Source organism: Typopeltis vanoorti, chromosome 7 (assembly GCF_054136105.1).
Source record: "Typopeltis vanoorti isolate ZY-2024b chromosome 7, IOZ_Tvanoo_1.0, whole genome shotgun sequence".
In the NCBI taxonomy this organism is placed as follows: Eukaryota; Metazoa; Arthropoda; class Arachnida; order Uropygi; family Thelyphonidae; genus Typopeltis; species Typopeltis vanoorti.
In genome coordinates, this window is record NC_143555.1 from 81,853,205 (window position 1) to 81,877,709 (window position 24,505).

Consider the following 24,505-nt stretch of genomic DNA (forward strand, 5'->3'; position numbering starts at 1 on the left):
CTAGCTCTGTTTACGAGAAATTACTTTATTTATCTACGTTTACACACTATCACCTTCAAATAGTCCCCTTGCATAGCAATACAGCGCTCCCAGCATTCCTGCCACTTCTGGAATGTGTCCTGGAAGTCTTCTTTTCGAAGCATTTCAAGCACCTTCTGCGATTCGTGCTGGATCTCCGCAACGGTGTCAAAATTGCAACCTTTGAGCTGGATCTTCATCTTCGGGAAGAGGGCGAAGTCTGCAGGAGCCAAATCTGGTGAGTAAGGTGGGTGCAGAAGTGAGATCATGTTGTTTCCGGCAATAGGGTGCATTGTTGTCGTGGAGCATCCAGTTTTTTGTGCACCACAGATCCGGTCGCTTTTGCCGAATGTTCTCCCTCAGACTCCTTAAAACCTGGCAGTAGAACTCGCTATTGACGGTCTGGCCCCTGGGGACGAATTCTCGAAGCACAATGCCGCGAATGTCGAAAAAGATGATGAGCATGTACTTGTCGAGCTGTGGACCTGCCTCGCCTTTTCTGGTTGTGGAGATGATTGGCTCTTCCACTATGAAGACTGCTGCTTCGTCTCGGGGTCGTACCCATACACCTAAGTTTTGTCGCCAGTAATGATACTTGACATGAAGAACAGGTCATCCACAGCACGCTGAGGGAGTTCTTGGCAGACTTCGACACAGTGTTTCTTCTGCTCCTGAGTCAGCAGCCTGTGGACAAACTTGGCAGCAATACAGCACATGTTCAAATCAGACGTGAGGATTGCCTGGCCTGTTCTGTATGACACACCGACAATGGCAGCAATGTTGTGGAGTGTTCTCCGATGATCCTCATGCACAAGTTGCCGAATGGTTTCGACATTTTTGAAGGTTGAGCTCGTTGAAGGTCTTCCTGATCTCTCGTTGTCTTCCAGTGATGGTTTTCCGCTCTTGAAGTGCACATGCCACTCGAATAACTCATTGCAGTATCGCCATAAACTTGCCTCTGTGGCAGATTTGCCCAGTTTCATGCAGAATTTCACGTTCACTCTTTGTTCTAACTTGCTGTCCACGATGAAATCGCAAACATGGTAACGCACGTGGTCAGAATAGCACCAGTTGCACAGCTCCCGATGTACATAGGATGATGTCTTTTGGCACATTGACTTATGAAGGTCGGTGCTCCCTGTGACTGCGCGTGAAGCCTTATGCTGCCATATATTACAAAACTAGTCTTGAAACTTTTTGATGCCATCTCGTAAATTATATACCTAATTCAGAACAAATCTGAATTGTGTTCTCTCCTCTAAGATAACAGCATTGACCTGAAATTCCACCCCCACACCATCTTTGAAGTAGTTCCCTTTTTACTTGATGCAGTAATCTAAGTGTTCAGGCCACTGAAAACAGTATGGAAGTATAGATAGCCCAAGACATTTGTGAAATGAAGAAAATAATCGAGAGAAAATAATGATAACCATGATCTTTTTAGACAGTAATTACTCCACAGACCCACACACACTGAGTGGGATATTGTGGGATCGGAGAAGCTCATCTGCAGTATTCTGCTTTTCAGATTGCTTTTGCTGCATACTTTTTTTGTAAATGTCATGAAACAGACAACAGTTGCCAACTCAACAGACAAAGTTCTTCAATGTACAGCTTCAATGTACTTATAAACTTGCTTTCAGAGAAAGGAAGGAAGAAATGAATAAAACTAAAATTTGTTTATTTTTTCGATAAAAGGCACAACAAACAATTATAATTTAAAAGGTATTACTTCACAATAATTCAAGCCACATTTGAAATAAACAAGTGACCACCCAACAAATTCTGCAACAGGAACTGCCCTAGAAGAGTGGAAAGAAGATAAAGTAGTGCTACTACATAAGGGAGAATCCATCAGTTTTTTTTCACCACCACTGTACAAAGGTGAATAAGCTGATTTGTCTAACTACCCATATATCAGTATATCTGAAGGGTTGGTGAACGATTTTAAATAAGTTGGTAAGCACTAGCATACAGAAATAAGTTGACAGACAAGCTATACTCTGCAAGGAATAGCATGTATTTACTAAAGGGAAATCATATTTTAGTAATTTGCTCATATTTTATAACTATGTTATGATGAGTTGAATAAAGAGAATGGATGGATACACTATAATACTATTAGATTTTGACAACGCATTTGTTAGGATACCACATGAAAGGTAATTACATAAACTGGAGAATATGAGATTGGAATATAAATTGACTTGGATAAGTGGATGGTTGACAAATAGATACCAAAAAGAGGCATATGGTTAGTGTGAATCTGTCAGATTTTAGGTGACCATTGGTGTACCTTAGATCACTGATGTTCGATTGTTTGCTGATTGTTTAAGTAATACAAAGGGAGGCAGGGCAATCAGGGGTGTTATGGATATCCAGCATATCCAGAATGATTTGGATAGGCTCGATAATGGCTGTCAATTCAATGTTAGTAAGTGTAAAGTTACACACTTTGACGCGATGAGATTTCCAATGGCATATTATATTGATTTTGTGAAAGATATCAAGATTTTGGAAAAGTTGGTTAGGGCTTGCATTCAGAAATGGGTTGACAGAAGATCTACTTTGCAATGAACAGCATGGGTTTACTAAGAGAAAGTCATGTTTGAGCAACTTGCTCACATTTTATAACAATGTTACCATTGAGTTAGACAATTTAATGGATGCACCATTACATTTTTAAATTTTGCTGCAGAAATTAGAGAATATGGGATCATCATCATCAAATTCCTGATATATACCCTCAAGGGGGGGATACCACGAGGATCAGTCTTTGGTCCACTGTTATTCAATCTGTACATTAATGACATTGGAAAGGATATCACAGGCAATATACACTATTTGCTGATGATGACGATGATTGGTAGGGGAATCAGGATCTGCAGTACTTGCAGAATGATATGAATAGGCTGGAATTGTGGGCATGTGAAAATGGCTATCAGTTTAATGTTAGTAAATGTAAAGTCATGCACTGCAGTGTGATTACATATCCAATGTCATATTATATTAGTGGGATTATACAAGAAGTTAGACAGGCTAGAGATCTTGGAGTTTTAGTAAATAGGAAGTTGAAGTTCAGGGGTCACGTAGCAAAGATTGCAAATATAACTGAGGATAATTGCAATGCTGAAATGAACCTTGAAATGTAAAGCTAAGGAAGTCATTTTGCCACTTTAGAAGGCCTTGATAAGACCTCATTTGGATTAATGTATGCAGGTCTGGTCTCCTGGTTTCCATGGTGATTCTGATTCAGTGAAGAGAGCACAAAGGAGTATGTTAAAAATGATATCAGTATGTGGAATACTGATTATGAAGACAGGCTGAGAATTTGTTGACTGCAGACACTACCAAACAGGAGAAAGAGGAGTGATATGACTTACAAACCTTCTGAAAGGATCATACAGGATATCAGTAGAAGGAATTTTTAATTTTATGGAGAGTTGGGAAAGGATGTGAGGGCTTCCTTGGAAGTTGAGTAATGAATGCCATCAAGAAGGGTGTGACAGCTAGATTTTTCTCTCACAGAGTGGTGCGTGTGTGTGCAAGTAGTGTAAATGAATTCAAGAACAAGTATGACAGCTGGGAAGCGTATGCTGAAATACTCATAGCATTCATTGATACATCAATGAATGCTATGAGTATGGTGGTGTTTACTTTCTAAGTGCTTTTTATATGATTATTTGGAGAGTTAATACAGCTTCTCTTGTTCCCCCAGGTAGATTTTCTTCTATTTTTCTTTCAATATGGCAGTAGATAATTCTAATTAGAATCTTAAGACTATGAGTGCATTTTGTATGGCCAAACATTCAAAGCAAATGCTCTGTTAAGATTTGTCATCAATTGTTAGTTCACTGTTATAAAATCTCGAAGCATCTCCTTATATAGAAATGGCTTTTGACAACATTGACTGGAATATAATATTCAAAGCCCTCAAATATCTGAAGATATATTACAATGACAGAAGACTAATTTATCAATTATATAAAAATCAAATCACACGAAAACAAGGAAAAGAAGATAAAATACAAAAGGGTGTCAGACAAGGATGTGGGCTCTCACCACTACTTTTTAATATTTATATTTAAGAGACTAGGAATGAATTCCAGGAAAAAAATCAACAGTGGAATAAAGATCAATGATAGGTTTCATAGTACAATAAGATTTGCAGATGACATACTATTAAAAGCAGAAAATGAAAGAGAACTGAGAATCACTTACAGAGATGAATGAACTTCAAATTAAAGATGAAAGAAAATCAATGAAAAAAAAATATAAAAGTAATGAAATGTTCCAGGAATGGAGTGCAAATTATAAATATCCAACTAGAATGGAAAAGATTAATGCAAGTAAAAGAAATTACCTACCTGAGATGCTTTTTATTCTTCCTCTTAATAATAATAATAATAATAGTACATGCAAAAAGACATTTAACAAGAAAAGAACACTATTAACATCAAAGAGTATTCACCGAGAACAGAGGAGCACAGCTTTGTCTTGAGTGTGGCCCACTACAGATCAGGGACATGGGCTCTTCAAAAAAAGAGACAAATCAAGACTTATGGCATTTGAGAGTGATGTTGGTGCAGAATGCTAAACATTGCATGGACAGAAAGGACAAATAGCGAGGTATTAAGAAAGGCAGAAGAAAAAAGAGAAATACTACATACATTAGAAAAAAGGAGAAATAACACAATAGGATACCTACTATAGGATTAAGACACTCAGATTGGGCTATAAATTTGAATGAATAATGAAGACTTGGTAAAGGGAGACCAAGAATCCAATACATGAGTTTGGTAACTTCATCAAAAATGGATGAAGTTATCAAACAGTCAAACAAAACAGAAGACCATTACCAACAATGTATGCTACCCATCAATCAATAGGTTGAGGAGAGAAAACTGCATTAGGCTTGCTTGCCATAGGTGAGGGTCAACAGAAAGGTATCAAACTAAGCATAATCCAAGAATACTTTAATGACTAAGAATATTTATCTTTTTTGTTAGCCATTTCAATGGCAGGAATTGTAGAAAAAAAACTATAGCAAAATGAGAATTCTCTAGTCAAGCTGTGTGTTTGTTGTAGGGCAGGCATTGCCACATTAAGAGAAGTCACAGATGTCTTCCAAATAAGAAATATCAATTACTCTCACATGATATTTTAATCAACCATTTCTGAACTCACCAGTAAATCCATTTCGGAAGAGAGTCTTACTCGTTTGCTAGTTTAGTGCCTATGATGATAATGTGAAATATCACACTCATTTGCTGCAGATTAAACAATTATCCAAGAAAATGAAGACGCATTATCGTGTTAAACAATCTTCATAAAAGTAAATTCGTTGAAATGATAATTAGTTGAGACAAATAATTACTTACTTTCATTATCTTGACAGGTAGATGGATCCTATTAAAGGAGGAATAAAGCATTTATTACAATCTAAATGTTCATGATAAACTTAATATGATTTCTCAAGATTAAAACATAAAAGAAAAATTCCGTTTAGCTGTTCATAAATGCAAACTAAGTTTCATCATTATTTCTATGATAACCTATAACAAAAAAATAAAGGATTTGAGAGAGAAGTTTTAGCATTGAACCCTTCTATAATCAGTATATATACCATAACTTCTCTATAAATCATTAATTTACTCATGATATAGTTGAGTGCATATTCATATCTGAGGACTAATACCAAACACATAGGAGTGACAGTTTGCACTAGGACATCTTGAACTGATAAAATTTCAAAAAAATGTCAAAAGCAGAAACGTCAATTTTTACATGAAAAGCACTGCAAATAATTTCATGCCTGGCCAATTATATTTGTGCTTAGAGAAATGTAAAAACTAAGTCTAATATTAATACTTCTTCATCTTACTTTAAGACAAAAAGCAAAGTCACCCTTCCAAAGAAGCTGATCATGCTCCACAGTTTTGGCTGTTAGTGTGTCAGTGTATTTCTGGTGTTGATAATGCTAGTCATAAAAATCTAGTTTAACATCCAGTTTTGTATCCTGTGATTTAAACAAATACAGTCAGTCCTCAACTTATGACAGGATTTCACTTGGATGATTTCGTCATAAGATGAAAAGGCTGTAAGTTGGAAATCACTACAGGAACCATAGATATGTTAACAATTAACATGTCTGAATGCTAAAATAGATCTGTTTTGTTATATTTAACTAATTTTACTTTTTTTGTTAATAGTGAAATAATACAATGCACAAATTATAACATAAAATTTCTGCATATAGCACTGTATTGTAATAAATAATGAAACATGAGTGCCCAGTGCTTCTGTGCACTTAAAAGAAAAATATAATTAGCTCAAAACACATGGACAAAAGTAATTCTTCAAAGCTGTTGATTTATTAATTGGGCAATACATCAGAAGAGATAAGTAGGCTAGGTCATTAACAGCAAATTCTTTAAATTCAGGAACAGCAACAAAGCATTCTGAGGATGATTCACCAGTTGCATAACTTGTGGAAGGTATAAGCTGTGTGTTTATATATATATATGTCCAGAGCAGAATTAGAACCCACAGCCTGTTAGTTGGAGAATGGGTACATCAGATTTTTTTCAAGGGTAAGGTGGCAGCAGGAATAGCCATTAGAAAATTCGTACATTACATCCAACTTAGTCTGTACATGTTTCCTTTTCAATTCTGGATAATTTTTTCTGTGCAAGCAAGTGCAGCTTGCATCATTCTGCTACTTTGCTAAATCTCTCCATGTCAGGATCCAATTCCTCAAACAACCAAATTGCCTTATTAATAGATTCAAATGCCTCAGTCAGTTTTTTTAATCACAAACTTTTTTGCAACTTCAACTTAATTTTCTTGTTCTTCTGCTTTTTCTTTCTTCTTTTTATTTTGTGATTCTAGCTCTATGAGGTTTTCATTTGAGAGTTCTCTTCTTTCACATCTTCCAACATATGCTCTGCATCTTTATTTCAACCACAACTCTTAGGTAGTATCACTATCTTGTCACCAATCTTCAACGCCTTTGTTGAATCCTATGAATGTATGAGCATACATTTTCAGCATTCTTCTTCTTCCAAACACCAATCATACACTCTACGTCACTTTAAGTGGAATCTGCAAAATATTATATTCCATCCAAAAATCTCTGTGGACTTTATTCCACTCATTAAAAGCAACAGTCTCTGAGCAAAAGTATTTCTTAAATAATGTCTTTAAGACAGCAATAACATCTTGGTCAGTGGGTTGAGGGAGTGAGGTAGTATTCAGTGATTGTGTTAATGGAATGACTGTTGTAAATACAAGTGGTCATAAGTCGAGGGCTGAGTGTATTAAATTAATTTTATGCACTCACTTTGTGATTTCAGTTAAAAATGCATTTCCTGTCCACAAACGGTTGTAAATATCTAGTATACCTGCACCATGGGCAGGCTAAGAATTTTATTTTTTTTTATAATTTATTTTTATTTATTTATCATTTTTATTTTTATTTTATCATTCTAACATAGCTCAGAAGTCCTGCTCTAGAGACCAAGCACAGAACGTTTTTAGCCTCTTCTGGTCCAGTAAGCAGGGAGGAGGAGGCGATGAAATTTATCTATCATCTAAAGACAAACACATATATCCACGCCCAGAGCAGGATTAGAACCCACAGCCTATTAGTTAGAGAATGGATACATCAGCCACTTGGCCAACCAGGCAGTCATTTGTATATCAGAATATAATCAGTAGTACAGTGATCTCACAATTATGTGAGATCACTGTACTACTGATTATATTCAGTTTGAATAGGTTAGTTTGTCAAATGACTAGTGCAGTACTATGTAACTGTATTTTCAGTTATCCAAGTGGCAAATTACTCTCCTGCTGTGGTATGACCCAAGTAAACAAACAGACTTATAATATATGATGAGAAATTACATTCTGTTTAAATCCATATTTTATCCCTAACATAAGCAAACTAAAAGTTTACACCAGAAGTATTATCACAACTGGCTATTTGCATAACAAGAGCAACAACCTTCACTAAATTATATTATATATCCAATAAGGAAAAGCATACATCCTAGAATGTGTATACTGCATTATTATGAAAAGAGTCACTTCGCCAATCAGTTTCAATTTTGCTCACTGAAGTCACATCAGTGGGAAGTGAGATCCATGGAGATGTTGGTGCAAACTCAATAAAGGAAGTCTAATTTCTCATATGCAAAATATGAGAAATATGACTAAAATTTCAGTAGCAAAATGTGGGCTATTATTTTATTATCCTGTGGGTGTAAGAGTAGTGAAGCTGTCTCATTATGCAAGTAGTTAGACAGAAGTTAGAAGATACTTCACTCACAAACTTTTATTTTCATACAGGACAAAATATGGATAAAAAAAAAATTAAGTATTATTTACTATCTGACCTAGTGGGAAAAAAAATTGAATTTTATACCATTCTCATATGACATTCATTTTCACAACAAAATCATGACATAATTCCGTTTTACATAATGTTGCCTTTCAAATAATCTAACTGAAACAACATATCTTTTGAATAGTAATCCTTGGCATCTTTAGAATCACTGGATTTCTTTAAGTGATAGAAGAAATTTCATAGCAAACTGTAAACTACCAACCCACTTAGTGGAAACATGAAGTAGCTTGAAAAAGTTACATGCTTGGTCTCTAGAGCCTATTTTCCAGATTATCTAATCCTCAGCCAACCAAAATCACTAAATTATACAAACATGCTATAGGTTTACAACCATTGGTGGGCAGGATTCACATAAAAACCAAATTTTATTCAATTCTAAACAAGCCATGGCAAAAAAGTTTAGAGAAATTCACATGGCTGCTCTTGATATTTCTGAAGGTATTTGACCAAGTCTGGCAACAACAAGCTACCATTTATGGTCTCTTTCCTGCTATTTGAATGGATTGTCCAGCATCATCTCTAGTTGTTTACTGCATGCCATAGTGGATGATTTTCTCTCAGCATATTTCTATATCAAAGCTGGGGTATCTAATGGGTCTATAAGGGTGAAAATCCACATTCTTCCTTCTACACATTAATGACATTCTCTCACTAACCTCAAACTATGGGTTTTGCTGATGACAGTGCGTTCCATTCCACTTGTAATGCTCAAATGATTCAACATTAATCAATGCCTCTGAAACTGAAACTCTAGTGAATTTGAAATACTAACTAAACACAAGCTTATTTCATCTAGAAACAAGTAAGATCTTGTTTCACATTCTCTCTTACTTTTGATAATTCTGATCACCGATAAAGATCAATTTTCTCCTTTTGACTTTTTACCTCTGGTCTACTATGGTACACAAACACAAAGAAAAAACACATATTGACAGGCTCAAACTCTAATAAATGGATTGTGAATATTTCTGGATGCCTACTGTCTGATGCTGAAACTAGCGTATTGGCTAAAGGCTATGATTTTGCTTTGGTTTGTAAATGCATCCTGTATCTTAATTTTTTGCATAACATCGAACACAATGTGTTGGGACTTTCAAGGGAAGATGTTAATAAACTAGGCTTTGGAGTTGTTGCTTTACTCTTTCAAAGCAAATTACCTCCATATAATTTATCTAGTGCTGAAACCCGTGCACTGTTTTCATTAAGACAAAAGAACAATATATCTATTCCAAAAGCAGATAAAGGGAAAGCTGTAGTGGTAATGGATAAGGCAGACTATGAGAGGAAGATAGACTGCCTTCTACAGGATACCTCCACCTATCAAGAAATTAGTTATAATGCTACAAAAACAAATTAAACAATTAAATAAGCTGCTTGATGAAGTTGTTAGTTAGGATCAAAATACTTTGGACAAGTTGCACACTCATTTTAGAACTCGTTTATATGGTTTCCCAAAAATTCATAAAGAAGATTATCCAGTAAGACTAATTGTGAATTGTATTGACTCTCCCACCTATAGAATTGCTAAATTTTGGTCAAGTTTATTAACTGCCCATACTAGACAATCCAGATCATTCATCAAGAATTCCACACATTTTCTTGAGAAAATCAAGGATATTCAAATACAAGAGTCGGATGAATTATTAGTCAGCTTTGATATTGTTTCTCTCTTTACCAACATTCCGTTATCTGACACTGCTAATTTACTATATGATAATTACCCTCCTGATATTGTGAGGATTTTTGAATTTGTTATAGAATTGAATATTTCAGCTGGAAAAACAAGATCTATAGACAAGTTTAAAGCACTGCCATGGGTAGCCCTCTGTCTCCACCTTTGGCAAACTATTTTTTGAACCATATAGAACAGTGCTTCCCAAACTTCTGGATGTCAGGGCCCTCTTTGGAAAAACTAAAATATTTCATGGCTTCTCTCGAAAAAAAATCGTAATATAGACATATATTATTATAATATTGATTGTATTTATATTCAATACAAACACAGCGAATACTGCAAAAATCAAATGCAAATATTACATTTTTAGCATCTTAGATACACATTTGACATGGCACATTCTCTCATATTTTTATATAGATAGATATATTGCTATTGTACATTTGCAGTACAAGCACATGAAATGTAAAACGATTAGTAATAAAGAAAGAATTAAAAACATAAAAGAAGTTTAATAACAATTTAATGTGATGGATGTGTTTCACTACTGCTAACCAAAAATCAATATCAGGTGAAATATTTGAAACTGCAATTCTTAGATTTCTGCTTTGAAATGAAACTTATATGAATAGGCATATATTTACTAATATTCATTAAGCGCTGAAATATGCAGGAAGCAAAATTTGTGAACCTGCACCAATGTGATTTTTTTTCCCATTAAAATATAAAAAATAACAAAAAATAAATAATAAAAATTAAATACGTTTCTTTTAAGACAAAAAAACTACTTAGTCTTAAAACATTTTCAATTTGTTTCCATTATTTCATGCCCCCTTCCAAGGGGGCCGCAGCCAACAGTTTGGGAAGGGGCGATTTATGAGATTGCTTGTTCTCATCTATTCATCCCCAACCTTCTCGCTGGTTTCGTTATGTTGATGATGTCTTTGCCGTTTGGCCTCATTCTGGAAATGAACTTACCACTTTCCTACAACAGATCGATAGCCTTCATCCAATCAATTCACCATGTGAAAAAAAGACCAGTAATTTACCATTCTTGGACGTCCTTCTTACGTGCACAGCTTCCGGTAATTTATCAACCGGTGTTTATCGAAAACCTACCTTTACTAGCAGATACATCCATCAAAAGTCTGCTCAACATACCTCTCAAAAAATTGGTGTTATCAAGTCGTTAATTAACAGAGCACATAGGTGTGCTCCTCCCCATCAAGAACTTCTCACTATCAAAACTTTAATGGAATTTAATGGTTACAACTTTAATCAAATCCTGCAGATATTTGACGTATGTTCCAACACCTCAAGATTCTTCAAAGGGTTACAATCCCTTATTTCTGGTATCTTTGAACCGACTGGTACATAAAAAGACAAACTTTCTCCTCTATCATTAGCTAACATTTATCAGATACCTTGTGAATGTAATCTAACATACTTTGGGCAGATAGGCTGTTCTGTGAAAAAAAAATTAATGAACATCAATATTATATTGAATACATGAAACCTCAAAAGTCTGGTTTGACACAACATGGTATTGATACTAAACACAGTATCCATTGTGATGAAGCTCGTCTTCTCCATAGAAGTTGGTTTAAATATGAATGTCTTTTCAAAAAAGTTGCAAGGCCCTTTTTACATTGCCGACTTATTTTTAATAATATTATTTAGTAATATTAATTTCTAGCATGCAGCAATAATTTTTAATTGGTAAACCACTGACTGCTGCATGTACTGTTATTTTCAGTACAAAATATCTGTACTTTCATTTCATTAAAGTTAATTACTGGTTATTGTGTAATTTGTTGTTTATAGTCATGCCACAGGTACCTTTAAAGATACTGATAGACTCCTCAGCCTCCAAAACACTATATTCTTTTTTATTCAGAACACTAATTCTCTCCTAATATTTTATAAATCCCAAGTCAACCTGACCTTAGAATACATTCTCCCATTTAGGTTATACATTCAAAACCTCTCTAAGAATGTGTGATTATATGCAGAAGAGGACAATTTGCTTGATGATCTCTCCTCACAGAGACTGCCTCTTTATTTTTTTAGATGCTCTTTTCTGCATTGTCTTTTTTATAGATATTTTCTTAACTGATAAAATTTCTTTGTTTTCCTCTAAACATGTAAGAACAGCTGCTGGTCAACATCATAGAGAGTACAGCTTCAAATATATCAAACCAACTTTCATCCTCTTCATTCATTCCATCTACCTCTGTTCTTTGGAACAGTCCTCCCCGTATATCATTTTTCTCCAAAATATACAATCCTAAATATTCAACAACACAAATAGATTCCTCGTCTGTTTTCACCTCTTTTTCAATTGTACAGTTTTATTGTCATTACACACACAAGCCAATCCCCTGGCCTCTTATTCTGACAATAAATTTTTATGCTATGTAGCAATTTAGAATTTCTACAGAAACTTAAAAATCTATGCTACTTAAAAATTGAAACTAAAAATGACAATACATATTATGCACTGCCTATCAGCAGAGGATCATGTTCTTGCTTATGTTTACTTTGTATACTGCACTTCTTTTTTCTGTACACAACATTTTAACCTTCTTATGTGTATATGATAATTATGTATATAGCCTATCTGAAACATTATGCATTTTATAAAATGGACAAGCTGTTGCTCTTTGATTACACAGGATTTTCAAATTTTACAATATCATGTGAAATTTAGAATTGCTGACTAATTTCCCAAGGTCTATCTTATGACCATCAATTATCCTATGATAACTGAAAGATCATTGTATCCCTACTTCTCATCAACCAAGTTAGACAAACTGATGTTTGGTTTTGCTATCAAGATGAAGACTAAGGTTCTCTCTCTTTCTCTCCCTCTCTTCAAAATAAGTATTTTCAATGTAAATTTAAAATAAAAATGCACTGTACAGTACACTTACTCATTTTTTTAACCTAGTTTTTATATACTAACAACCTGATCACATTCTAATCAACACTGGATCCATGGGAAGGGGAGTTAAACATCTGGTTAACCTAACAAAAGTATTTAGAAACATCTGTTTCAAAGAATTAGAATTCCAAATATAATTGCCCATTTCACATTTTTTTCAATTAATGCTGCACATCTGTTATTATTGTTATTTTAATGCAAACTTTTGTTGAGAAAAAAATCCATGTAATGCTCATCAAAAGAGAAAACAATCAGAAGATACTGAATATAAACTCACCATAAAAGAAAACGGGTGTTCTGTTTCCTCAGATTTTGGCGTCTCAATGGCAGTGAGACGAGGTGGAACTGACTGTTTCATCTCCTAGAACAAGTAAAAAATTTGCCAAAATGTATATGCATTCATGAATATCATAATTTATTAATTGAAAACTCTCTGAAAATAGTTTTTTGTTACCTTGTATTTGATAAATCCAAAAAACTAATTTCAAGAGATGCTTTCTGCCAGAGCTGATAGTTATTATTACTTCAGGGTGGCCATAAATTAACTTTCCCTCTTTGGAGGTATCTGTAGCTAAAACTAACACAGAATGAGACCACATTTTATATTGAGACTTTCGAAGGCATGGGGAGATGAATTCCGCAAAAAAAAGATATAGTACCAAAAGTATCCGATAGGGGAAATTTTGGTGCTGGAGGAGCCGAAAGCAGTCAGATATCTGCAGTAAATGCAGGTAAAAAGGATTATGCAAATTTTACTGTGCATACATGACAGCAGCGCCACCAATTCCACTTAAAAAGGGATTGGGAATGTTCAGGCAGTTATTCGAATGACTGATGAATTGTGCTCAATATGTGTCCTACCTTGCCTCAGCATGCTTTACTTGTTAAGTTATTTTACCTTAAACAGTGCAATGCTGCAGCACCCTTTAGAGAATTTAGAAAGCTTCATAACCTGCGTACAGGTCCTATGTCAGCTGTAGCACTGAGAGCTATGATTAAGAAGTTTGAAGAAACTGGATCATTAGGAGTTAAGACCCAGCAGAGGATGGAAAGCAGTGCAAGAAGAGACAGTAACAGACGTTGCTACTGCGGTGTTCGATGACACAGGGACCAGTACTGGTCCAAGCGCTCGTGCCACAGCTCGAGCCAACTTGATATGGCTTATGGTACAGTCTGGAAAATCTTATGGAAAATGCTTCACTTCTATCCATATAAGTTCAGTCATGTGCAAGCACCAACTACCGCAGATTATGATAAGCGCATGACCTTCGCACTAACGCTTCTTGCCCAAATGGAGTTTGACAATGACTGGCCTTGGAAAATATTGTGGGGTGATGAGGCTCATTTTTATCTAAATGGGTTGGTCAACATTCACAACTGCAGAATTTGGGCATCTGAACATCCCCAAGTGATCCAGCAAGTACCACTGCATTCTCCAAAAGTAACCGTGTGTATATGCTCAAAAATGTATGGTCCTATTATGAAATCGGCTGTGAAGTCAATTTCATAATAGGACCATACATTTTTGAGTATATTACCCCTACAGGTCCTGTAACCTGCTCCATTAATGGAGAGATTTATCGACGAATGCTGGAAAATTTTGTCATTCCTGCATTGCAGCAAAGACAATGTTTGGACTCCATAATTTTTATGCAGGATGAAGCACGGCCACACATTGAGTGTTCAGTACAGCGCCTTTTACGCCAGCATTTCAGTAATGAGAGGGTTATCAGTCAGTTCTTTCCGATGGCATGGCCGCCTCAATCCCCGGACATCACTCCATGTGACTTTTGGCTGTAGGGGTATTTGAAATCCATTGTGTATGTTGGTGGCATTCCCAACCTGCATGTCTTGAAAGAGAACATAAAACAGGCTGTTATGAACATCCAATCCGACTCCTTATGCTCAGCTGTAGAGCATGTCGCACACTGGATGCAATTTGTCGTACACAAGAAAGGTCAGCACAGTGAAAATCGTGTATGTGGTCCAGGGGACACTGATTCTGATGAATAAAACATTATTTTCTGTGAGTTCAATCACTACATTAACTTCTGTGTCTCTCACAAGTTGTTTTAGTTTAATTATTCTTATTATCATTGTAATGCGTTACATATCCAGTTGGAATGAGTGATGTGGCTGTCACTTATATTGTCGAAATGTTATTATTCCATTTTATCTACCTTTAATGTAATTATATGCTTGTTTTCAGCTCTGCCAGCACCAAAATTTCCCCTATTGGCAACTTTTGGTACTAAATCCTTTATTTCTTTTTTTGCGGAAATCATCTCCCCATGCCTTCGAAAGTCTCAATATAAAATTTGGTCTCATTCCCTTTATTGGTTTTAGCTACAGATGCCTCCAAAGAGGGAAAGTTATTTTATGGCCACCCGGTACTATTAATAATTTTAGTCACCATTACATATATTGAACAGAGGTTTCTCTTTGTGTGGTTAATTTAAAATATTAATGTTAATTCAGCCAATGTCCCCACCACCACCACCACCACAAAAAACATTAAATGTATTGTGTTGAACTGGCTATTTCAAGGAGCAAAAGATATTACTTTTGTCGATATATTTCTGTGATATGTTGAAACCACGAAATCATTTGCTTAGGTTTCTTCTTCTTTTTTCCCCCCCAATGCTTTGATGTAATCATGCAGAGTATACCTCCCCCCCACCACCTAGTTAGAACATGTAAATACCCACATCATATCCACAACAGTAAAGAGTTACTCCTATATGCAGTTACGCTAATACCACCTTTATTAATTTAGTAAAAACTGTACTTAGCAAGAAATTATATTCTTGTTCATCCTTATTTTTTACTTTTTTTTTATTTTTATTTTATTTTTATTTTTAAATGTATCAATCTTCCATATGATTACAACCTACAGCACGTCAGTTTCATGTGTGAAAAAGTGGTCAAGAAAAAAGAACAAGAGTGTGAGCAAATAAAACTTTGCAGATGAAATATCTTCACTAGTCCACTGAAATACAGATGCAGCTGAGTTGACATGAAGTTGCTCTAGTGTCCCCATAATACACAACATACTGTCTTCTTGTTGATAATTGTTTCTCTTGATTATAAATTAAATTAAAGATGCCAAGAAATTATATTCTTATTCAATCCTTTATCCAAGTATAAGCAAACAAAGTTTGCACACGAAGTATCTTCATGACTAGTATATAAAGACTAATGACTTCACATTAATAGTCTTAGTATCACATAATGCAAACCACATATCCTTTTGGGTGTGTATAATGCTATGCATTATAGGAAGGGCCACTACCCAGAGTTTTGACCTTTATTGAGGTCTCATCAGTGGGAGCCAGACCCAGAAGATATACACATCTATTTTGTAGAGGTTGTAGCCATTGGCTAAAAGAAGTCTCGCGAAGGTGCGAGTTTTCAAGGGCTCTGTCATTTGAACAAACAACCCTGGCTATGTGACTTGCCTATTGGGCTGCTACTGGCAGAGCCCAATAGGCAAGTCAGTTGGAAAGTAAATAAAAGTGACAAGTTATCTGATGGCTGCAAGTTATATAATTTGCTGCATAGAGAGAGGAAAAAAATTAATGGTGACCAAAATTTCCTGAATATTATTTGCGAACAATTATTAGTTTAGTTAACAAGTTAGGACATATCAACAATCCTAATGCTAACAGGAATATTTTATAATGTGGTAATGATCAATGAATGACCTGTTTCTGAACTATTTTTATGCAATAAACTTGTATTAGAGATCCATTACTGAAGACATGGATCTCTAATAAAAGTTTATTGCATAAAAATAGTTCAGAAACAAGTATTAAATGATCATTGTACACATGCACAGCATATTCCAAATTGCAAACTGTATATTTGATATTTGTGGTTTTATTTTTGATGGCATATATCAGAACACAAAATTATAAGTAAATAATAATTTATTGACTTATTGCTGATATGTACATTTGATAAATTTTATACATAAAATTATCAACTTTTAATAACTATGGTTATTTTTAATGGATTATCAAATTAATTTAAAAATTAGATAATTCACTGCTTTTGACAATTTTCATGTTTAAAAAAAAAATTTTTTTTTTTTTCAGTATTTTGCATAATGAAACAGAAGAACAAATCCTGTTTTTTTTTCTTACTATCATAACAGAAAAAAATTAATTGCTTAAATCACAATCCTCAATTTCTAATATTTAATTATCACCATAAACACATACATGCCTCCAAAGACCTTCTTTTAATTCACATTCATTCATGATATCATGAAAATTACCCCGGGTAGTCCCATGAGTGGGGGCAATAAAAATTATTCCAATAATGGTTGATATACCTTTCATAGAACTGTAGGTTGTAGTGTGTAGGAGGGATGGGAATGTTTCACAGAGAAAGCTTTCACAGAACTGAAACAGTGTGGTGAGTCAGCAGTTCAATTGTAAAGGATATCAGGCAGCTGCTCCTCGTATTGCTCTTGGCTTTGCAGAAATGGAGGAAGGGGAAAGGACACATACTGGATGCTAGTACTGCTGAGCAATGCCCACAGAAATATCTGAAGATGAAACCAAAGTGGAAGCCAACAATCTGTGAGACAATAGCAATCAACCAAACCACTATGTTCTGAACAGTATAGTACGATTTTAGATGCACCACCACATAATGTGAGAAAGTATTCCAAGGTTGGATGAGAACAACAGGTTAACAGTTTGAAGGTGATACTTATTGCCTTTTTATGGAATTGGTTGCATATGAACTTGCTTTAATGCTGTAGAGTGGAAGACTGCTGAGTATAATATGTTGTACAGATGATAAATAGCATTTTAGTTCAGGTGGGCATTCAGGAGCACATCTCTTGAATACAATGATGATTCCATCAGGACCAGAAGCATTTTCCGGTATCCAGGTTCTTCAGGACTCTTCTGATGTCTCCCTGACAGAAAGTCACAGGAGGCATATGATGCAGTATTCCCGGTAAAGAAGAAAGTGATTTGACTTGGTCAGCTATTCTGGAGTTGGCTGAGAAAAATGATACCAGAAGATCTGCTATATCTAAATGTTGCATGCTTTAGTAGACTGTAAATGAAGTTAGAATTTTGGCCTTAAGCCACTTACAATAAGCTATTTTCTTTTCTTGGACCATCCAGGCACATTTTTGGAAAATCATGGCTTTGATATAAAATGGGAATATTGAACAGAGTGGGGAATGAAGGCCTTCATTCAAACATGGATAACTTTGTAAAATCACAGAAAGTATTTGTATCTGGAGAATGAAACAGGCAGACCATGGAAAGGAGGAGGAGTAAAAAAAAAAACTCTCCGAGATCCTCTCACTTTGCACTGTTGTACAGGAAAATCTTGCTTAATGCGATTAATCAATCTATCAATTAATGCATGTTAAGTGAATATAATAAACAATAGGAATAATTATAAATCATCCATCAGTTAGGGTACAGTATAAGCTATATTAGAGGATTAAAATCATCAAAGTTAATAAAAATCAATTGCTTAAATTTTTATTTAATGTCCAAACATTTGATTGAGCTACTTTTTTTACAAAAAAATTAAATAAAGATGTTTGAATCGTACTTGACTTTTTGATCTTATTGCAATTTGCAATAGCTAGCAACCACTTTAGCAAGAATTCAGTGGACTACGAGCTTCGTTCCATATCAGGATCGGCATCAAACAAAATTTCCTTAGCATACTCAATGTGATTGAAATCTAGCTCAAGTTCTTTTGCAGTTAGCTTCTTAGTCGTAACATTCTCTTCTTGTTTGCACTCCTTATCTTCTTCTTCATATGCACGCTGTTCTTCTAGTTGAAGGAGATCATTCTTGCTTAACTGTTCTGAATGGGAATCGAGCAAGTTTCTCACATCTTCATTATCCAGTTCATTAGATCCAAGTTCTTTTCCAATTGTGCACATGATAAACTAACATAGGCTTGAGTTTAAAGTTCCCTTCTGCATTGCCTCCTAATGAAAGCGTAAGATGATCTTTAGAATATTCTGAATCCTGGTTGAGATGCTTCAGTTTTAGCTAAAGTTTTTGTTGGCATACGCTTCCAAAAGAGACCAATTTCGTGGACGTTGAATATTTGCCGATCATCATACTCACCCTTCTGAATTATGCTTTGCAATTCTTCAGTAAACTTGGCTGCAGAATCTTTATCAACACTAGCAGATTCCCCAGTTATTCTTACGTTACACAGTCCAGTTCGATATTTAAAACGATCAAATCATCCTAAACTCGGCGTAAAGCTTTCACATTCCTCTTGAAATTTGGTCTCTTTCAACGTGGTAACAATATTGAGAGTTTTGCCTGAATATTGCTTATACTAAGGGGTATTCTGTTTTGGTTATAATCCTCCATCCAGAGTGATAGAAGATGCTCCATCTCGATCATTAAATGGCTTCTATTTCGGGTGTTCTATATGCTTAAAGAAGCAGTAGCAACTTTTCCTTGTTCTTATTTAATATAGTTCAAACAGTAGACTTGGTGAATCCTAGGTCTCACACAATCATTGTATTACTAGTGCCACTTTCATGTCTCTTAATGACTTCCAGCTTTTCCGCATGCTGCAGATTGGTAACAAAAATTCCACGTAACGTAAAATTTATATTAACATTAAAAAATTGTGCTAACTGATTAATCACTCACTTAAAGTGGGAAATAGTATCATTTCACTCAATCAAGCTAACTGATTTTAGTGCATATCATATTCGCATTAAGCAAGGTTTTCCTGTAGTGCCAAAGTACATTACAATGATGCCAAGTTATAGTATACTTGGGCGCTACAAAACATTTGGTTGCAAATGTGATCCAAATTACCAAGAGGAGCAGTCACTTCAGTGTACCTGGAAGGAGCACTGGTTAAGAAGAGATCCACAGTATTGAGTGAGTGGAGAAGGATTGTCTGGTAGATGAACAATAACTGCTATCAGCAAATATCCATGCTTCTCTTCCAGCTAGGTCAATGAAACTGGAAAAATGGAAGCCAGAAAAATAAATGAAAAAAGAAAAAAAAAGAAAAGAAGATGACTGCACTGTTAGAGAACTTGGATTGTAGGATATCAAGCTTCAAGGATAAGAAAAGTAGGTTAAAAAGATTTTCAGATTGGGAGGAAATGGTAATGAGACAGATTAATGATACATAATAAAGCACGACAATCTTAAGCCATGGAGGTCAAAAAGGAAAGATTTAAGATTAGGCATCCTCTGGTAAGGAATACTGGATTGCATAAAAGCATGTATGATTCCTTCTACCATCCTTGTGGCAGAAGGAATCATATAAGGTCTAGTTGGAATAGTTGAGATAGACTGCGTGGTTGTGTGGCAAGGATTTAGGGTTTGATCAAAGAAAGAGAATCAGGTGTGGACGCCTGTCGGTGATAATGCACATCAGTTAGGTTAGTGTCTATACTATAAATGCTAGTAAAGCGAATGTGGGGGAAAACAATTTTTTTTTCAGTAACATTTTAATAAATATATAAAAAAGACATTATTAAAAATAAACATAGTTATAATTTAAAAAAATTAAAGCAATACTTTTATTCTTATAAATGCAAAGAACTTACCCTTAATATATTTTCTAATATTGAGTTGACTTCTGACATCTATATAAAAAAATAAAACTATATATATATATATATATACATACATACATACACACACACACAAAGAATATATATTATTTAAAATTATAATAACGGAATTAACTCATGTAAAATATTATTTATTACTAGAATTTTCGCCTGAGTATCACAGGCATCTTCAGTACATGTAAAAAGCCTAACTAAAACAATAACTGACAATTCCAAAGGGCACAACCTAAGTAGCTCATGTAAGATAACTAAACAGGTGTCATTAAAGTTTCCTAACTTATTTTAAAAAAAAAAAACATATACATATATAATAATTAATTGTATCTATATCTAAAAATTTTTATTTTTATTTTTTATTTTTAAATAAGTCAAGAAACTTAATCTTCACAGGCATCTTCAGTACAGCTGTACTGAAGATGCCTGTGATACTCAGGCAAAAATTCTATTAATAAATAATATTTTATGTGAGTTAATTGTTATTATAATTTTAATTCTCATAGAAAGGCTTATACGTTGATTATACATGATTATTAATTAACTTAAGGAATTCACAACGTACACTAGAATATAAATTAAATTAGTCAACCTGTCTTCAGTTACTTTGAAGCCTGCAGCACTCATCACTCTTTAATGTGGCCACAACTTCACCATGGCTCCCAGAAAAATAACGGTCGAGGATATAATGATCCAGATTGAACGCGGGATCTGCCACCTTCCGAACCACATCACTAACAATATTAGACTGGATGTAGCTTATGTTCTCACCAAAGCAAGACTACCAAAAACCAACATATCTAATAAGAAATATAAAGCTCTGCAGGAAATGAAGAAAAACAAAGAAATAGTAATCACCAAAGCAGATAAGGGAAACGCCACCATAGTACTCAACCATACGGACTACACAGGTAAGCTTAATGCTCTATTATTAGATCGGGCTACTTACCTGCCCATTGAATACAATCCCACCAACACACAAATTAGAAAACTCCATAGGCTCCTTAAGAAGGTCACTTCTTGGCCTGCAGAAGTTATTAACAAATTAAAACCATTTAACTCTATCCCCCCCTCCCCCATTTACATGGACTCCCAAAAATACATAAAGATAATATGCCATTACGTCCTATAGTGGATGACATTGATTTCTCCCACATACAAATTAGGCAAACATTTGGTCAAAGCGCTCACACACTATACTGGCAACACACCATCACACATAAAAAACTCAGCCCACTTCAAAGCCAGCACAGAAAAACCTTACACTCCAACATACTGACATAATGGTCAGTTCTGACATCCCCTCCTTATTCACAAATGTACGACTCAAGGAAACCATAGAGCTAATCCAAGCTAAATTTCCTCCCGATATCTCAGCCCTATTTCAGTTCACAATGAACTCAGACTATTTCATTTGGCAGGGAAAATTCTAGAAACAAATAGAGGGGACAGCCATGGGTTCACCACTCTCCCCACCCTTGGCCAACTTCTTTATGGAGACTTTTGAAGAGAAAGCCTTAAACTCTGCCCCACAAAAACCAACCATATGGCTTTGCTACATTGATGATGTGTTCACTATTTGGCCACATGGCTCTGATACACTCCTCTCTCTCTTAACACACTTAAACAACCAACACCCCCCCCAGAATCAAGTTCACCCTGGAAAAAGAGGAAAACAACAACAGCCTCCCTTTCCTAGACACACTAGTCACCTGCCAACCTGATGGAACCTTCGTTTTATCTGTTTATAGAAAACCCACCCATACAGGCAGGTACATTCACCAACAATAACTCCCCCCCCCCCCCTCACAACAATATGGAGTTATTAAGACACTACACAACAGGGCTAAAACTAATCTGTTCAAATGACAATGCCCTAACTAATGAACTAAATCACATCCTCAACACTTTCTCAGCCAATGGCTCCCCCCCCTCCAAAAAAAATTCAAAAAATATTGAAACCAGTAAGGGGAGGGAGCCCTTCACAACAAGGATTATTCCAAATCCATCACCATTCCGTACATCCAAGGCATCTTGGAAAAAATTACCAAAATCTTAAAAAAACATGACTTGACCTCTTGTTACAGACCATATAGAAAATTGGCATCCCCTATCCGCTCCACTAAAGACCAACCACTTCCCCTGGACCTGCCTGGTGTATACCAGGTCTCTTGCAGCTGTAAGCTGTCCTACTTTGGCCAAACAGGCAGGATAGCAAATATCAGAATTTCAGAAAACAAGGACTACAGCCGTTTTCACCAGCATAGCCACTCTGGCCTTGCAGACCATGCTCTGGATACATCCCACTGAATACAGTGGAAGAAAGCCACAATAATACACCATAGCAAGTTCAAATTTGAAAGACTTTTCATGGAATTTTAATTTCAATTTTAAGTAATATGCCTAATTACGGTATTTTCTTACTGAAACAAGAAAATACATATATTCTCTCATCTGTGATCGAACTAGATATGGGTATAACAAACAAGTAATATCCATTCTTGAAAATCTGCATTTTGTTAATTTACACATGATATTATCAAAGGAGTGAGACTACTGCTGTATACAGAAACATTAATGCGCTAAAGTAGTGTGCATTAATCTAGGCATACTAGCTTTATGCAGTCAAAGGATGTATACTAGAATGTTCTTGCTGATAATAGTGACTAACTCTCCAGAATTTGCACTGCAAATGATCACTCTTTAAACAAACATAAGCTTGGCAATTAAGATTTAATTATTAATACACTATTTGCAAAATCCATGAACCATTGTTTTATCTCTCAATTTAGCTCTATATAAAATGACAAAATTTTTCTAATTTTGTAAACAGACACCTCATTCATATGTTTCATTTATCCACTCTGTTCATTAAACCACTTAATACATATATTTAATGGTTTAAATCAAATTACTGACCAAGAAAGCAAATGAGGCAACTACAATGCCCAACTACAGCTGCAGACTGATGTAATACCTACTCAAAATCATTGTCGAAGAAACAATCAGTGCACTTAATACAGGCCTCAACCTCACTATGATACTAAAAAATCATCTTACATCTCCATTTTTCAAACTGGAGGAGCCTGTCACTTAGTAGTCTATTAAGAACACTAATGATCTCAAAGGAATTAGGTCTACTGACTGAAAAAGTCCTTTAAAGAGGGTATTCTGGAGATTCAGACACCTTATAAAAACTCAAAATTCTTTCTAATGCTCTTAAATCCAGTCTCCACCCAAACACTGAAAAAATTGCGTCATTTCCTCATGTTCTCATCAAACAATTCTGTCAATAATCAATCCAACTGTTTAATAAAAAAGAATTCTACCTAGTTTTCATTTCTATAAAAAATAACTGACCAAAGCTCCTAATATCCTGTCCATCAAATGTAATTCACATCAACTGGGCAGCAAGTTAATATGTAGGATATATTTAAAAAGCATGCAGTACCAAAGAGCACGAGCCTTTGGTACTGCATTCCCACGAATCACACCGTGAGCATGGATGTTTATGATTGTCTGTGAAAATGCTAGTAGCGGTGGTGGTGAGCAGTAGATGGCGGTGGTGTAGTTGCTGGTCATTGGTGGTTGAGTGGTGGAGACAGAGTTGTAGAGTAGGAGCCCTCCCTTGATGAGTCTTTGGACTCCCTGGAAGTGTCAGGTAATAATAATAATAAAAAGATTTTTGTTTATTAAAATAAAATAGAAGTGAGGTTTCCAAAAAAACTCATTTAAACAGATTTTTGATTACTTTTTAATGATTAATATTTACCCTAATAATTTATACAGTATCAGATTATAAATTGCAGAATACAAAATTATTAGGGGGAGAAGAGAGAGAGAATAAAATATCTGAAAGTT

General features: G+C 35.1%; 1 protein-coding gene across 2 annotated transcripts in view; it reads right to left on the reverse strand.

Moving 5' to 3' along the window:
- The window catches only part of LOC150104812 (uncharacterized), a 449,875-nt gene that overhangs the window by 244,492 nt on the left and 180,878 nt on the right, over positions 1-24,505 (reverse strand). For both annotated transcript variants that reach the window (XM_090395370.1, XM_090395369.1), the window contains 3 exons: positions 20,624-20,662; positions 13,325-13,408; positions 5,400-5,427 (listed from right to left, as the gene is read on the reverse strand). In XM_090395370.1, coding sequence (XP_090251496.1) covers positions 5,400-5,427; positions 13,325-13,408; positions 20,624-20,662 — 151 coding nt within the window. The remainder of the gene's footprint in view (positions 1-5,399; positions 5,428-13,324; positions 13,409-20,623; positions 20,663-24,505) is intronic.